The sequence below is a fragment of the Drosophila albomicans genome, chromosome 2L (assembly GCF_009650485.2).
Source record: "Drosophila albomicans strain 15112-1751.03 chromosome 2L, ASM965048v2, whole genome shotgun sequence".
Classification (NCBI taxonomy): Eukaryota; Metazoa; Arthropoda; class Insecta; order Diptera; family Drosophilidae; genus Drosophila; species Drosophila albomicans.
In genome coordinates this window covers 5315398-5333318 of record NC_047628.2, presented here as the reverse complement: position 1 = coordinate 5333318, position 17921 = coordinate 5315398, and the positions used below count along the sequence as shown (strand labels likewise).

The following is a 17921-nucleotide window of genomic DNA, read 5'->3' as shown; positions in this document are numbered from 1 at the left end:
TACATTATGAGATGACTTTTACGATGATAACAGATAAAGCGTGAGTCAGGTAGCTAAATAACAAATTCTTCGAACCCAAAAGTAAAATACCCAAAAAGGGTATAGCAACAAAAGTAACCTTTCTATGGCGCGCAATACATTTAACATGCTTCCACTTTTATGAAGTTCTCTGTTCTCATTAAACTAAAAAAGTACAGTCCCATCTCGGTTGAAAATTTATAAATGCTGGTGAAATGCCGTATTTATTTATTAAAAACTAGGCGAACTTCTAGGTATACCGTCATTAAGCACTATTATTACTATTCATATTTATACTATTTACATATATTTGAATTTTAACTCTTTGGATAGGTAATTTGTGGCCATGAAAAGGGCCTTTTACTTTTTGTATGTAGGTTTGTGCAAAGAAATCGAATTACTTCGAGCTCGTGTACTTGGTGACAGCCTTGGTTCCCTCACTGACAGCGTGCTTGGCCAATTCTCCAGGCAGTAAGAGACGGACAGCGGTTTGGATTTCCCGACTGGTGATAGTCGACCGCTTGTTGTAGTGAGCCAAACGGGAGGCCTCGGCAGCAATGCGCTCGAAAATGTCGTTCACAAAGCTGTTCATGATGCTCATTGCCTTCGATGAGATACCGGTGTCAGGATGGACCTGCTTCAGCACTTTGTAGATGTAGATGGCATAACTTTCCTTCCTCTTGCGCTTCTTCTTCTTGTCGTTCTTGGTGATGTTTTTCTGCGCTTTGCCAGCCTTCTTGGCTGCCTTTCCACTAGTCTTGGGCGGCATGATTCAAATTCAAATTCACTTTCAAAATTCACTTCACAGTTATTTTGCTAGGGATCCGAAACACACCCAATTTATACTTTTATTATAGCAACGCTTTCCGTTAGACGAGCTCTCATCGAAACCGGTTATCAGCAGCAGCTGTCATCCCTTAACGGAACGAGTAGGTAGCTCCGAAAAGTATAAATAGCTGGCAATGAATTCATGTGGCAACAATATTCGAGTTTTGTGTGTGAAACAGTGAAGTTAGAAATAATAAATGAAAATGTCTGGTCGTGGTAAAGGTGGCAAAGTTAAGGGAAAGTCAAAGTCTCGTTCCAACCGCGCTGGTCTTCAGTTCCCCGTTGGCCGTATTCACCGTCTGCTTCGCAAGGGCAACTATGCCGAGCGTGTTGGTGCTGGTGCTCCTGTGTACCTGGCTGCTGTGATGGAATACTTGGCTGCTGAAGTTTTGGAGTTGGCTGGTAACGCAGCCCGTGACAACAAGAAGACTAGGATTATCCCTCGTCATCTGCAATTGGCCATCCGCAACGATGAGGAGTTGAACAAACTGCTTTCGGGTGTCACCATTGCCCAGGGCGGTGTTTTGCCTAATATTCAGGCTGTTCTCTTGCCCAAGAAGACCGAAAAGAAGGCTTAAATTCAAATTTAAACTCGCATATAACACAAATCAACTAAAACCCAAAACGTCCTTTTCAGGACGACCAAATATTTATTAAAGAGAATCATTTTTTTAATATACATACATACTTAAGTAATTATATTGATATTCGTTCAGAAATGCTGTATTGAGTATCTTCACATGAGCAAAGAATCTACACTGCTCACGTGGTACAGTTGTGTCAAAAAGTGTCTTAAAATGTCGATTTTCACATAAGCAAAGTATTTGCACTGTACACGAGGTACAGTTGTGTCGAAAAGTATCGTAAAATGTTTAACACGCTGCATCGGTAAACTATACAATTTTTTTTTTGAGGATTTTTTACACAATACTAAATAATAAAAAATTTAGGGAAAAAGTTAAAAGCCATTTTAATATATTTACAAGTCGGCGTGTAAAAACAATTTATTTATTTGTATAGTAGAATTTAACTGGGGCAATCTGGATGAAATTGAGGGAATTATTCTTTCTATCTACAATTTTTAGTGCCGTGTTAGTTTCGTTTTCATTTTATTTAACAATTAAAAATATATTGATTATCTTCTCTTTTAGTGAATGTTTTGGTGGTCCTGAAAAGGACCGATTGATGTGGGTTTTGAGTTTGCACTTTGTAGTAGATACAAATTTTCTTAGCCGCCGAAACCGTACAGAGTGCGGCCTTGCCTCTTCAGAGCGTACACAACATCCATGGCTGTGACTGTCTTCCTCTTGGCGTGTTCGGTGTATGTGACTGCATCACGGATAACGTTTTCCAAGAAAACCTTCAGCACACCACGAGTTTCCTCATAAATAAGACCAGAGATGCGCTTCACACCGCCACGACGAGCTAGACGACGGATAGCTGGCTTCGTGATACCCTGGATGTTATCACGCAACACTTTGCGATGACGCTTGGCGCCACCTTTCCCAAGCCCTTGCCACCTTTACCACGACCAGTCATTTTACACTTTTAATATTTTACTTTACACTCAACGAAGTCAGAAAGATACTGTTGTTCGGTCCGACTCAAACGCCTCTATTTATACTCAAAGATACAAAAACCAGAAAGAGTCAGCAATATGTATCTACGTGCTGCTCACACACTGGAATGGCAACAACCCGATCGCTCGTTCTCGTTCTCGCTCGGCAACCCACCACCAGTTTTACTATAAATACGAGAGCCGAGTCGCTTCGTCCGATTATTGTGTTTTTAACATTTGCCGTGTGAAGTGAAAATTGTGAAATAAAAATGGCTCGTACTAAGCAGACTGCTCGTAAATCGACCGGAGGCAAGGCGCCTCGTAAGCAGCTGGCAACTAAGGCGGGGCTCGTAAGAGTGCTCCAGCCACCGGCGGTGTGAAGAAGCCTCATCGTTATCGCCCCGGAACTGTTGCCCTGCGTGAGATCCGTCGTTACCAGAAGAGCACAGAGTTGCTGATCCGCAAGCTGCCTTTCCAGCGCTTGGTGCGTGAAATTGCTCAGGATTTCAAGACCGATCTGCGTTTCCAGAGCTCTGCTGTGATGGCACTGCAGGAAGCTAGTGAAGCCTACTTGGTTGGCCTGTTCGAAGATACTAACTTGTGCGCTATCCATGCCAAGCGTGTCACCATCATGCCGAAAGATATCCAGCTGGCCAGACGTATTCGTGGCGAACGTGCTTAAATTGTGACAACGTTGTGCGTTGTGCTTGACAAGCATCAAATTATCAAACAAATCGGTCCTTTTCAGGACCACAATTTTATTGAAAGAAGATTTATATTTTTCTTTAGAATTACTTCAGAATTCTATTAAAATATTGTACAAATTAAAAATAAAGAATAGGGCGAGTTTGGTAAATTGATACTATTGTATCTACATTTATATTAAATAAATCTTAGATAATAAAAAAAGCGCATGCTATGCTGTCAAAGTGTGGTTTTATTTCCCAAGCAATATGCAGTACAAAGAAAAATACATTTCAACCTAGTGAGATTTTTCTAGAAGATACATTTCATTAAATTATTTATCACTTACTTTTGAATATGAATAATATAATACATTTAAGTGAACCTTTAACAATATGGAAAATAATACGACAACGCAAATATTTATTAATTTTCTTTTGCATTGCACTCTTCAAGAGTTGAATATTATGTATGCAAATGTACAAGTATATATGTACATACTTTGTACTCTGCAATTGTAGAGACGGTTAAATACAAATAAAGTATATATTTAAATAATAGATTTTTTTAAATATTGTTCAAGTGGTTAAAAAAATTATATTAAATATATAATATTTTTAAAAATTAAATTTTTTACTTTTATTTATATTTTCCCATAGCAAATTTCAATAGCTTCTAACATTATGAGCTCGGTTAATTTTCACTGCACATGGTCAAGCTTAAACCAAAATTAAAAATATGAACAATGTATTTTATTTATATTTAAAAATCTTGTTTTCAGACACGAATATAGTATTTTTATTGTCTTTATATTTATAAATTGAGCTTTTATATAATAATTGTTTTTTGTAGAGACAAAGTTTAATTTAGGGTGAAATTTTGAACATAGTGAGTGATTTTAAAAATTTGGTTGAATATTTAAGGAAATATTTCAATACATAATTATTAAACTTTTAAATATAGTAAATATTAAATAAAGAATACGTTAATGGCAAACTTGTTTGGCGGAAAAGTTCACTGCTCTAAACATTCGCGTTGTGCCTTTCTACTCGATTCTCACAAAATCGAGTGACCAACTAATTCCAACAGCCAACTCTGTTAAGATTCATTTTAGTGTGAAAGTAAAGTAGAACAAAGTGAAGTGAAATATAAAAAACTCTTGCTGTATTTCCGCTAGGTGTCTTTGCAAGAGCGTAGTTCTAGTTTTATTAGTCGAACCGGTTCACGCTGGAAAGCTCTTTTCACGCGCTAACACGTGTTTGATTTATTGTTATTTGTTTGTAGTCTTTCGTGAGTTATAGCGTCGCAAACATGGATCACAATAAGGAGAAAATACGTCATATTTTACAGTACTATTACGATAAAGGCAAAAACGCAACTCATGCTGCCAATAAAATTTGTGCAATTTATGGACCCGATACAGTTTCCATTTCCACCGCACAACGATGGTTTCAACGTTTTCGTTCTGGTGCAGAGGTGGTCGAAGATGCGCCACGGTCCGGAAGGCCTGTCGTCGACAATTGCGATAAAATCGCTGAATTGATCGAAAGAGACCGGCATAGTAGCAGCCGTAGCATCGGCCAAGAGCTGGGCATGAGTCATCAAACAGTTTTAAACCATTTGAAGAAGCTTGGATTCAAAAAGAAGTTCGATGTATGGGTGCCACAGGACTTGACGCAAAAAAACATTTTTGACCGTATGGATGCATGCGAATCGCTTCTGAATCGCAACAAAATCGACCCGTTTTCGAAGCGGATGGTGATTGGCGATGAAATGTGGGTCACTTACGACAACGTGAAGCGCAAACGGTCGTGGACGAAAAGCGCTGAAGCTGGCCAGACGGTGGCCAAGCCTGGATTGACGGCCAGGAAGGTTCTTCTGTGTGTTTGGTGGGATTGGCAGGGAATCATCCACTATGAGCTGCTCCCTTATGGCCAAACGCTCAATTCGGACCTGTACTGCCAACAACTGGACCGCTTGAATGCAGCACTCATGCAGAAGAGGCCATCTTTGATCAACAAAGCCCGAATTGTCTTCCATCAGGACAACGCCAGGCCACACACATCTTTGGTGACGCGCCGCAAGCTCCGGGAGCTCGGATGGGAGGTTCTTTTGCATCCACCGTATAGTCCGGATCTCGCACCAAGTGATTACCACCTATTTCGGTCCATGGCGAACGAGCTTGGTAGTCGGAAGTTGGCCACAAGAGAGTTCTGTGAAAATTGGCTCTCCGAGTTTTTTGCCAAAAGGGAAGCGAGCTTCTATGAGAGGGGCATTATGAAGTTGGCATCTCGTTGGGAACTCGTCATCGAACAAAACGGCGCATATTTGACTTAAATCGCAATTTTATCAACAATTGAAAATTCCGTCGTTACCAGAAGAGCACAGAGTTGCTGATCCGCAAGCCGCCTTTTCAGCGCTTGGGGCGTGAAATTGCTCAGGACTTTAAGACCGATCTGCGTTTCCAGAGCTCTGGTGTGATGGCACTGCAGGAAGCTAGTGAAGCCTACTTGATTGGCCAGTTCGAAGATACTAACTTGTGCGCTATCCATGCCAAGCGTGTCACCATCATGCCGAAAGATATCCAGCTGGCCAGACGTATTCGTGGCCAAGGTGCTTAAATTGTGACAACGTTGTGCGATGTGCTTGACAATCATAAAATTATCAAACAAATCGGTCCTTTTCAGGACCACAATTTTATTGAAAGAAGATTTACATTTATCTATATAATTACTACAGTATTTTTAATATAATATAATTTTATTTATTTTTTTTTTAATTTTAATATAAATTATGTACAAATTGATAATAAAGAAGAGGGCGTGTTTGGTTTATATTAAATAAATCTTAGATAATACATATAGCTTATGTTATGCTGTCGAAGTGAGGTTTTATTTCCCAACCAATATGGAGTACAAAGAAAGATACATTTCAACCCAGAGACATTTCTCTAGAAGGGACATTTCATTAAATAATTTATTAAATATCTTTGAATATTAATAATATAATACATTTAAATGAACCTTACACAATAATAATACGAGAACGTAAATATTTATTAATTTTCTTTTGCATTGCACTCTACATGAGTTGAATATTATATATACAAATGTATGTAAGTTATCACCCAGCTCACATAACAAATCTTATTGGAAATATAAACACTTTCAATTTCTCACTTCAGCATATTTTGAATTAGCCCAATTCCAATGGCGCAGTGATTTTTGATGTAAACAATTATGCTTTAGCATAAAAACAATTAACGTAAAGCCCAGATCATAATGCGCAAACATAAATGTAAACTCAACAGCGAATGCTGACATGTCAAAAAGCAATTGTAAACACAATTGCATTTCACACTTCGATCTTTGATTTCATCATCCGTTTTGTATAAACATAAAGAAGCTTTGTCCCATCTTAGCTGACTTGCAGCATAAGTCCACTTTTGTACTTTAGTTCTAATTTGATATCCGAATAAAGCGGAAGCTTGCATTTCCCAACAAACAAATCTATTTTTTTTCTATTCAGTACAACTGAATTGATTAATTTGCAACCTAATTGCCGTCAAAAATTGTTATACAAATTTTAAAAAAGCGTGCTAGCGATCACGAACGGCAGACACATGATACAATAATACAAAAGCTGTCCGTTAACAATACCATACATACATACATATGTAAGTGCGAGTGAGACTCCGCCTAGTGAGTGCGAAAGAATCGATAGTCGTGCTTTTTGATTAACACTTAAATGGTGCATAGGGTTTAATTGTTCCATTATATTAAAAAGAGTTGAAGTGTTTTTTTAAACTAATTTTTAATAGTTTAGAATTTGACAGTAATCGTTGTTTTTGTTTTAGAATACTAATTTTTTTGTTGAGGTTCTTAATTTTAAAATATATACGATTCATAAAAAACATTTTTTTATGTCTATATTAATATTTACAGCAGCTAATAATAATTGTTCCTGTATATATTTTTTGTTGGTATGTAGCTTGAAATAATATTGGGAAAAACAATTTTCATCTGTTTGTAATGTGAAATTTTTGCTTGGCGCAAGGGTTAATATTTAGAGAAAAATCGTCCGCATACAACCTTTCCCTTCAAAAAGCGCGAGCGCACTGAATGTTAACGGACTGAAACCGAACGAACAGGCACGCGACGAGACTACCTTGTGTTATTGTATCATGGGCAGACCCACGTTGTTGATATCTTCCGAGAGAGAAATAAAAAAACTCTCTGTTGAGAAACGGAAGTTCGTGGTGAAATGCGGCTAGCGCGTTGCTTTCGAACGCGGGGCTTAATACTGACTCAGTATTACTAAGTGCCGAAACGCGAATGGAGAAAGACGTCTAAGTGCGGTACAAAGACGGTAAAGCAAACTTGTCGCGACAGAAGAAAACAAGAGAAGCCGCGAGCGATCGTCATCGGTGCCGCAGTCCATCCGATGAAAAATTACTTTGAGGCATTTGCGCGTTAACACTTAACTTATGAAATATGAACAAAATTTAATTTAAAAAATAATGTTATTTGTGGCAGCTAGAATGCATAGTAGCCAATTTGTCGACAACAACTTATCCTAGAATACATATTAAATCAAGGTTAGTAATTTTAATTATTAATATTCTTGTAACTTTATTTTTATTTTTTTTGACTCTGGTAACAGCTCTTTGCAATGAGGTTTTTGAAAATGTTGCTAATAACAAATTATACTTCTCTTAAAATGATGCCACAACAAACGCAAAATATTTTCTATTGTGGGTTTTCATTTTAAAAAAATATATGTAAACTAACCAATTCAGTTTATTGAATAGAAAAAAATATATTTATTTGTTGGGAGCTACAAGCTTCCCGCTTTATTCGGATATCAAATTAGAACCAAAGTACAAAAGTGGACTTATGCTGCAAGTCAGCTAAGATGGGACAAAGCTGCTTAATGTTTACACAAAACGGATGATGAAATCAAAGATATAAGTGTGAAATGCCAATTGCGAAATAAATCAGGGAAATTCTTATTTTTCATTGTTGATGGAAAATGCTGTTTTTTCAGTGTTTTCGTTTTTTATCAGAATTTGATGAAAACCTGATTCTAAATATATTGTTGAAAAGAATCGTGTTTTTCCAAGGTTAGATAATATTACTAGATCAGGCATTGGATACCTGTCCGGAATGGTATTATCGTTCAGTTTTTTGAAATCGATTACTAACCGATTTTGCGGAGTACCGTCTTCGTTAAAGCCTTTCTTTCCTACTACCCATACTGGAGAATTGTAGGGACTTTTACTAGGTCTTATTATGTTTTCTGCTAACATCCTATTAATTTCCTTGTTAACAAAATTGTTGGATGCGGATAAGGTTATTGTTTACAGTATATTGCATCATTATTCAACGTTCTTATTTCTCCTTTGATATCTATTCTAAAGGGAAAACACGTTTGAATTTTAGAATGCTTTGTTATTATGTCTTGAACAATTTGTTGTTCCAGATTGTCCAAGTTTTCCATTTAATTTATTTCATTAAATGAATGACTTGATTTGTTTTCTGTGTTTGTCTTTGAGGTTACCGACGTGTTTGAACGTCTGCTCTTTTTGACTTTCTTTTTTGCGCGTTTTGCTTTGAGTTGATTATCAGCGTCACTTGATGACGATGATTCATGATCAGATACTTGAAATAAGGAAAATGTTTTCCTTGCTTTATTTTGAACAATGTCAAAAGACTCATCTGAACTTTGCAGATTGCCTAATGTCTCTTGAGCATTTGTTTCGTCATTTATTTTTTTCGATTTTGTTATTATAATATAGATCTCCCTTAGAGAGATCTATTATAGCATTAATATTTTTTATTAGATTATAGCCGACCAGTAGGTCATGCGTAATAAGGAAATGCGTAATAAGGCTAAAGCCATTTACTGTTTTAACTCTTTTCTTAATTGCTAATTCTTCACCGTTATTATATATACCTTTTTTGATATAGCAAGCTGTTGCTCCAGTATCAATTAGTATTTTTAGGTTTTTATTTTCATTCTTATCTATTCTGAAGATGAATGGGAGTTGTCCCCCTGTTCTTCTAAAAAATGGTCCTCATCAAAGTTATTGATACGCATTACTTTATTTACTTGTTGTACAGAAACAGAAGCATGATCTCGTTTCATAGGATGTGAATGATTTTGATTATAAGGTTTTTTTTGAATTTGAATTGATGGATCTATTTCCATTGGTTCTGTTAACTGGTTATTACCTTGTACAGGATTTTGATTTTGGTTATTCACTGCTTGATTAAAACGGAGATTATTATTGTTTTTTCCGTTAAACTTTTTGTTATTTTGATTCACAGATTTAGATTTCTTTTCCTGAACCTTTGAATCCGAGTTATTATTACTTTGCACTGTATTTGCATAATAATTGTAAGCAAAGTTTGCTCTTTGATGGTTTGCCTCTAGCTCTTGGGCTTTTGCCAAGGCATTAGATAAATTTTCGGGCTTTAGAGAAAACAGAATTTCTGACAAAGAACATTTTAAACCAGTGATAAAGATCCGCAAGGCGTTATCTCTATTCTTTTTGTTCATATCTGTTATGACAATGGCATTGTTGCCATATGTCATGATTGTTTTATTCACCAGTAAGGTGAGTTTTTTATTATCCAAATTGTAGTATTCTAGCACGGTCATTCTGCCTTGCCTTAGAACACTCAATTCTTGTTCAATTATATAAATTGGACGCTTATCGCTATAAGCGAAATCCAATCTAGATAAGATGGCATAACTTTATTTGAGGTTTTTAGAACATTCGTTACTTGTTTGAGCTTCATTCACACGTCATTTCCAATTATAGGAAATTTTTAATGCTCTGCATAATTTGTGTTATTCATCACTTGTTTGGTTTTTGGAACACACGTTTTTTTCCGGCTATAGGAAATACAAGGATTTTATTTACGAATTCTTTTTTGTACGTTTTAACGCGAACCCCACGTTCGGGCGCCAATTAATGAATTCAGTTGTAGTAATAGAAAAAAATATATTGTGATCTGGGCTTTACGTTAATTGTGTTTATGCTAAAGCATAATTGTTTACATCATAAATGACTGCGCAACGGGTAATCGAAAATGTTTATATGTATTTCCAATAAAATTTTTTCTGTGAGCTGGGTGATAACTTGTATATAAAAGTAATAAATTCTTTGTAATCCATTCATATGAAATATGGATTTCTCTTTGACGCTTTTCCAATTTAAGCAATCTTCTTGAAGAGAGCTTTTTATTTCAAGCCTGATTAATGCGTCAACTTATCTTTAATAGATGAGTAAACATAGTAAGTGTATTAAAAGCTCGTAAGCGATCACGAACAAAGAGAGAGAAATACGAAAGCTCTGTGTTGAAAAACGATAATTTGTGGTGAAATGCGGCTAGCACCGCGTTACTAGGGGGCGTTGTAGCGCGTTGCTTTGGGCTCGGTACTGAGCTTCGAAAACGCGAATGGTGACATACGTCGTGAGTGCGGTGCAAAGACAATAAAGCAAAGACAATAAAGTCAGAACAGAACAACTGAAAGTTGTGGGCGATCGTCATGGAGGCCTATGCGTTTAATTAAAAAATAATTATTATTTGTGGCAGCCATAGTGTGTAGTGGGAAATACCATTAAGTGTTAACAGGCGATTTGTTGACAACACACACATTAAATCAAGGTTAGTAATTTTAATTACGAAAATTCCTGTAACTTTATTTTTAACAGCTTTTTGCTTAGAATAATGAATATATATATATATGTAATGAATATGAAAAGCGAGAATTTGAAGTTATTAATCAAAAAATTCTTTTAAAATCCATTGAGTTAATGTAGTTATGACGAATATGAAAAATATATTTCCCTTTGACACTTGTGAAATCTTTGTAGAGAGCTGTTTAGTTCAAGCCCGATTAATGCGTCAATTATATAGTGATTAAAAAAAGTTTTTTTTTATTCGTGTTTTTAGTAATTTGTGGCTTTCTTGTTTTTTATATAGTTTAAAGTCTTTTTTTTGGTTTTAAAATGTTTCATTATTTATTGCAATTTTTTCATTTAACAAGTTTTTAATTTTCTGTTTGCTGCTTTGTTGAATTATAATTAATTTTGTGAAGTAGCTCTGGCATTATACAATTCACAATATTGACGTATTATTCGGTATTTTAAATAATTGACAATTAATCATTTTGTGATTGAAAATGAAAAATGAAATGAAACATCTAATAAACATCTTTATAAATTTGTTTGCATAAAATTTATGATGCCGGCATTTGCTTTTGAAATATTATCTTGTAAATTTGTTTTATTGTCTATATAAATGTGTGATGTTTTACCGATCATATCTTGTAAAATGTTATCCTTCGCTCGTTGAAAGATTCTTGGTGTGTTTGTCAATCCAAATGGCAATCGAAGAAATTTGTATTTTCCATTATTGATGGAAAACTCTGTTTTTTCAATATCAATAATATACGAGAATTTGATAAAAACTAAAAAAACAGGTTAGAAAAGTTAATTTTTGCTCTCCTTGTTGAGAAATAGATGCTTTTGAAATAGTAATTTGAATTGGGTCACGATTATATTTATTCTTATTGCTAATTTCGCAATTTAATGTTTCGAAACCTCTACAAGCTCATGCGTGAGTTTATTCTATAATAATTCTTCTATTCATCTATACAATCTAACAGCTTAATCATTTTTATTTGTAATAATAAATACGAATTTGCTTGTAAGAGAATCTTATTTCTGACTGTATTTCGAAAAAGTATTCAGCAGTGCAATGAATTGTAAGTAAGTTTGTGAGTTTGGGTTGGATAAATTTTTGAATCAATGTTTATTAAATTCTCTTCCTGTTGAATATTTCGGAGCATTCATGAATTGTTATTTTTTTTTTTTAAATAAGAAGCTACTACGCATATTGGTTAAGTGCTTTATTGGTTTCCTGAATGGTTATTTTATTGAGGGCGAACTATATAAATATATGTAAATATAAAGGGCTAGTTCTTGCTAAATTTTCTTCTGGTATGTTATTTATGAAGGGTTCACTTATGGTGTTGTTACAAACTGACCTTAAAACTATGCAACATATTATATGTCAAATCTGCTGGCGATTCTTATTTATTGTTTACTTTATTCTGCGTAGTTTGGCTGCTTCTGTTTACAGTATTGGCTTAAGTGGTTAAATGTTTAAATGTATGTCAATTAGCGGTCTTTGCATATCCGTTATTGACTTAAGATCTGTTTATGTTTATTTCTTGTTACATTAAATGATGATTGCAAGCCTAGACCAAGTGACCGCTCTGAGTTTGTCTTGTGAGTCTTGTCTTGTGATTGGCGGGGAAAGGGAAAGTGCTGACAAATATGTAACTCGCGTCTTGCTTGAGTTTACAATCTGTTGTTTTTGAACAAGAAATTTCTTATAACGACTTACAGCTAGCATGATTGTATGACTCAAAGCGTGTGTTATTGTTTTTGATGCTAAGTACTCAAATTGCAATGGAAAGTTTTAAGTGATCTTTGGATTTTAAAGATTATCAATGCAATAGGATATTTTTGTTTGTGCTGATTGTCGCTGTTGCGACGATTGTTTATGTTAGAATATGATCTTTACAAGAAAGCCTTTGAAAGTTAGGGGAATAATTACGTGAATGTGTCACATTCGAGTAGTGAGTGCAGTAGTGGATGTATCACTCCCCCAACCTATAGAAATTAGCTTGTCTTCAAGCGTTTAATTTGGGGTACATAAGTGGGATTGAATTTTCTGTATTATTGATTTCAGCATTAGCACTTGTTTTTGTTTCATTTTTCTTGTAGATATTTCTATATGATAATAAAGTTAACATTAATACAATTTTGATTAATGAATAGTTGTAAATAATATTTTCTTTGATTTAATGTATTTATAAAATCGATGAGGTTGTTTGCTGAAATTGAATTATAAGCGATAATATTAATTACAGTAGGTCGGAAATGGGAATCAGTTTTTCTGCTCAACCGCAAAACCGGAAAACTGCAAGCCGTAATCGCAAAACTGTAAACCGGAAGTAGAAAAATCGCAATCGCAAAAAGCGGAAAGTGTGGGGCGCAATACTGGGGCGCAAATCTAGGCGGAGGTCGAAGCTTATCTGGAAGTGTAAGCTTAAAGCTTAAAAAATACTAAGATATTAAAATGTAAAACGCTGTAATACTACACAATATCTGTATATCTATATAATTAATTATTCTCGGAATACGAATGGTAAAAAAAATAAACGATTTTATTTAATTTACTTGTAGACAAACTTTATTGGGATTTTTAAGTAAGCGGGTTACGCGTCTTATCTGAGAAAAGTGTCTTTAAAAACTAAAAATAAAAAAGTGTCCGAACAAGTAAGAACGGAAATATTTTGTTTCCCATACATTAGTTAATAGTTATTTTTCTATTGCTGAATAATCTAGTTTATGTTCATTTAAGTTCCGCCTTGCATAGCAGATTGGTCTATGTTCTTGTGCCAGAACGGCGCCTATAGCGAAATTGCTAGCATCGGTTGTTAATGAGAAAAGGTTTCTCAAAATTCGGGTAAATTAATATTGGGTCAGATGTGATTAGGACTTTGATCTTTTCAAATGTGGACACATACATGTGGACATGTGGACACACTTCTATATTTATGGTTGCATATTTCTTCAGTTTAAGAGTCATTGGCTTTGCAATGTTTGCAAAGTTGGGAATGAATTTGCGGTAGAATCCAAATAAACCTAGAAATGACTTGATTTCTTTTGGTATTTTGGGTATTCGAAAATCAACAATAGCTTTGATTTTATTTGGGTATGGTTTTATGCCTTCCGTGATAATTGTATGCCCAAAGAATTCTGTTTCCTTTTTCATAAACTCACATTTGTGTAGTTGTAGTTTCAAGTTGGCTTCTCGAAGCTTTGAAAAGACTTTAGAAAGGGATGATATATGTTCCTCCAATGAAGTGGAGTAAATAATGATATCATTCAAATACACAATACAATCTTTGAAGCTCAAGTCTTCTAGTAAGTTGCTCATGCAGTGGAATTCTGGTGCAGTTTTTTTGCTCAAGATCATGATTCAGCATTTTGTGATAAAAAAAAACAGGAAGTAGATAAGCCGCGTTCTCAATTTATAAATCGTATGACCGTCTTTGGATGCAATAAAATTAAATTTTGCTTCTGATACATCTATTTCAGTACCTAAACAGTAAATTTGAATCGTTTTTTTAGGTGTAAATACATTGCAGGATATTGTGAAAGTTTAAATATTGTATGCCCAATCAATTAGAGTATTATCGAATAGACCATATATTTTAATCAACATATACTTGACTTCATCGCTGAGTATAAGCTTTAGTGAATTAAGCTTCTCAGGTTGAAACATCCCTTCCCAGCAGGAAACAGGATTTGTTTCGATATTAGGGATTATTCCATTCATACGTTCTATGAACCAAACCAAGGATGTCATCTTTCTAATATTAACGTCCAACAAAGAGTATTTAAATTTAAATAAAATGAAAAATAATGTTTTGTTTGTATGTTATATATGTTGTTTTATTATAGAAAAATACATCAACATTGTTATTGTTTTTCTGTGTTCTTGTTCATTCTTTCATTTAAATTGCGATAATGTTGCATTGTATTTAATGTTTCTCTTATGACACTCTCAATGGGATGACAAATGTTGCGAGGGTTGAAACAATTGTTTTGAATATATTGCTCCAACGAATTCCGCGGTGTTTCCATTGTTATTGTTGTTGTTGTTAGAGCTATAATTTTAGCGTAGCATTTAAATCTTTAAATCCTTTTCAGAAATTACATCCTGAAACTCCTGATAAAATTCATGTATTTGTGTAATTAACATGTCTAGCTGATCAGCGGTTGTACGTGTTGACATGTTTGCTTCCAATTTTATTACTGAACTGTATTTCATATATAAATAAAACAAATAAGAAATGTTTTTTTAATTTTTATTACATATATTACATATATTACATATATAGATTATATATAGATTATAACTATTACAGATTTAAATTGAGGGGTGGTATTCTTCCTCTTTTAGCTGTACTCGCCAGGGCTTTGTCCCATAATAAATTTTAAATATATATAGATGTGTGTATAGTATAACAATATTTTAAATATATATATATGTGTATGCATAAAACAATTATACAAAGTAGACTCATTGAGAAATACTTTCGTCAGTGTGATTTCGATTCCAAACACATATATATATTTAAAATATCTAAATATTAATATATCATGTGTAGTATAACAATATTTTTTATGTATTTGTGTAGTATTACAATATTATATATGCAAGTATGTGTATGTGTAGTATAACAATATTTTTTATGTATTTGTGTAGTATTACAATATTATATATGTATGTGTATGTGTGTGTGTGCTACAAGGGACCCCGATGATTTCACAGCTCCGGGAGATCTGGAAAACGCACTAACCAAGAGAAGAAAAAAAAAACAAAATTGTTAAGTTTCTTCATTTTTTTTTTTTTGCTAGGGGGTTCTATTGTTGTTTTTGGATATTTTTCTCTTATGTCCCTCAACCTTAAATTTATTATTTCATAATAATCATCTCTACACTTTCTACATACTCGATATTCATATAGATAATTATATTTATTTGTATACTTATCCCTTGCATGCAATGGATAATACATATTAGTCCTATCTTCAGCTATAGGCAACCCCTTTCTTTTAATTCTTTTTTTACAATGATCACAAAAAACATGCTAGTAATTATCATTCATTTTATATTTACAATAAGTACAACCACCTATTTTTCTAAGACATCGGGGATCATTATATATACTACTATCAACACCATCATCATCACTACAGTGCACTGTAAGGAGCATATCTATTTGCTTCTGATATTGCTTCCCATCCATAATATAATACAAAATTCATAAGTGATGATGGTTGTTCGCCCTCACTTTGATGTTGTGATGGATGCCGATGGTTCACAAAATGCCATTAATTGTTTGAACATTAATCGGGTTTTTATAAGTCGGAAAACTGAAAATGTTTTGTTTTATAAGATTTATTGAAGAACCTGTATCAATGATAGATACATTTTAGGTTTACTTCATTCATCTTAATTTTTATGTATGGTATATTTACTCTGCATTTTGTTCCGAGGCACTTTGATGAAAATTTTCACCTTGTTCCATCTTGAACTGGCCACTTTGGCTTTCCCTTTGTCTTTTCACTGGTGGGTTAGGCCCACGATTTGTTGAGGTGTCCCTCGAATAATTATAAGGGTTTTGGTTTTGAGCTTCTTTTAATTTTTTATTAAACTCTTGGTGTAGGTTTTCATTATTTTGGTTTGAATTTGAATGGTTGTTTTGTGGTTTATATTGGACATATCATCTGAATGAAAATTGTTTGAATAGTTTGCATAAGATCTGTTTTGATTTCTGCGACTATTATTTTCGCTCTTAGGGTGATTCTGAATCTCATAAGATTCATAAATCCCTTCTGCCTGAGCAATAGCTTTTAGCTTGTTTATTGTTGTGATATCATGCCTTGCTAAGGTCATGTGTATCCTATCAGGTAGTTTCCTAGTTATTACATTTTTGGTAGTTATTTTTAATGCGTTAAAGATTTTCGTTGCGTTTAAGATTTTCTTTCAAGTTCTTCTACAAACTTACGAAGACTTCCGTTCCAGTTGGTGTTATACAGTCTTCGTAGTAGTTCTTCGTAGGGCGTCTGCGTTTTGAATTCTTCGATGAGTGATGATCTCAATGATGTCCAATTGTTGGATTGCGTTATTTGGGCTGTTCGCAATGCTTCTCCATCTAATTGTCGTTCGATGGCTCCAAAGATTACGCTACTTTGATGTACATCGTTTGTTGTGTATAAAGATAGAATAAAGTCTATTCTCTTTATGAAGGCTGACAGATTCTCTGCGCCATTGTCGAATGCTGGCACATGTTTAATTTGATTCAAGCACTGGTTTAGGTGTGCTTCTGACAGTTCATTTGCCATTTTTGGTGTTGTTATTAATTCACACACACGTGGTTCGGGTTTTTTGAGTTTTATTATAACGGGTTTTTACAATGTTCTTTCGTACTACCGTTTCGATAATGCACTGACACACGTAGATGTTCTTTTGCGGATACGTTTTGTATAGTTCACAACTTATGCGCGTTTACCCAGGACAATGTTAGAGTCCGTTTAGCGGTTTACGACTGCTCGTTGATTCAATTACTATGACGACGTATCCTACCGGCTGCGCCAATTAAATGTTCGTGGTTTACGAACAGTAAAAAATAAAACAACAAAGATTTTTTTTTATTTACTTAGTAGACTACTTTATTGTTACTTATAAGCTCGCGGGCTACGCGTCTTAGGCGAGGAAAGTGTCTTTAAAAACTAAACTCACAATATGCAGAGCTTTAACATGAAACTTCTTATATTTAAAATATGTAAATATTAATATATCATGTGTGTAGTATAAAAATATTTTATATATTTGTGTGTAGTATTACAATATTATATATATATATATATATATATATATATATATATATAAGTATGTATGTAAGTGTATGTGTGTGCTACAAGGGACCCCAATGATTTCACAGCTCCGGGAGATCTGGAAGACGCACTAACCAAGAGAGGAAAACAAAATTTGTTACGTTTCTTTATTTTTTTTTTTTAGGATTTCCTATTGTTGTTTTTGTATATCTAGGGGAATTATTATCAAAATAGTGTGTATTATAATAGTAATTATTATCATTAAATTTTTTTTTTACAGCTCTTCTCTTTGCATTTTTTATTAAGTTTTCATAATCATTTGCACACTCTTTACATACTC

General features: G+C 34.2%; 2 protein-coding genes and 1 pseudogene across 2 annotated transcripts; 1 reads left to right on the top strand and 2 right to left on the bottom strand.

Moving 5' to 3' along the window:
- Nucleotides 1-400: 400 nt before the first annotated feature.
- On the bottom strand, nt 401-844 carry LOC117564294 (histone H2B). The gene has a single exon (XM_034242992.2). The coding sequence runs from the start codon at nt 785-787 to the stop codon at nt 416-418; it is 372 nt and encodes a 123-aa protein (XP_034098883.1). The 5' UTR covers nt 788-844; the 3' UTR covers nt 401-415.
- A 190-nt stretch (nt 845-1034) lies between these two features.
- On the top strand, nt 1035-1523 carry LOC117564279 (histone H2A-like). Its single transcript, XM_034242978.2, has one exon. It carries the CDS (start codon nt 1044-1046, stop codon nt 1422-1424), a length of 381 nt encoding a protein of 126 aa, XP_034098869.1. The 5' UTR covers nt 1035-1043; the 3' UTR covers nt 1425-1523.
- A 490-nt stretch (nt 1524-2013) lies between these two features.
- On the bottom strand, nt 2014-2400 carry LOC117564297 (histone H4-like; annotated as a pseudogene).
- Between the last annotated feature and the right edge of the window lie 15521 nt (nt 2401-17921).

What these genes read in the sequence shown, in the direction of transcription:
- LOC117564279 (XM_034242978.2), top strand. Translation starts at nt 1,044, where the DNA reads ATGAAAATGTCTGGTCGTGGTAAAGGTGGCAAAGTTAAGGGAAAGTCA.
- LOC117564294 (XM_034242992.2), bottom strand. Translation starts at nt 787, where the DNA reads ATGCCGCCCAAGACTAGTGGAAAGGCAGCCAAGAAGGCTGGCAAAGCG.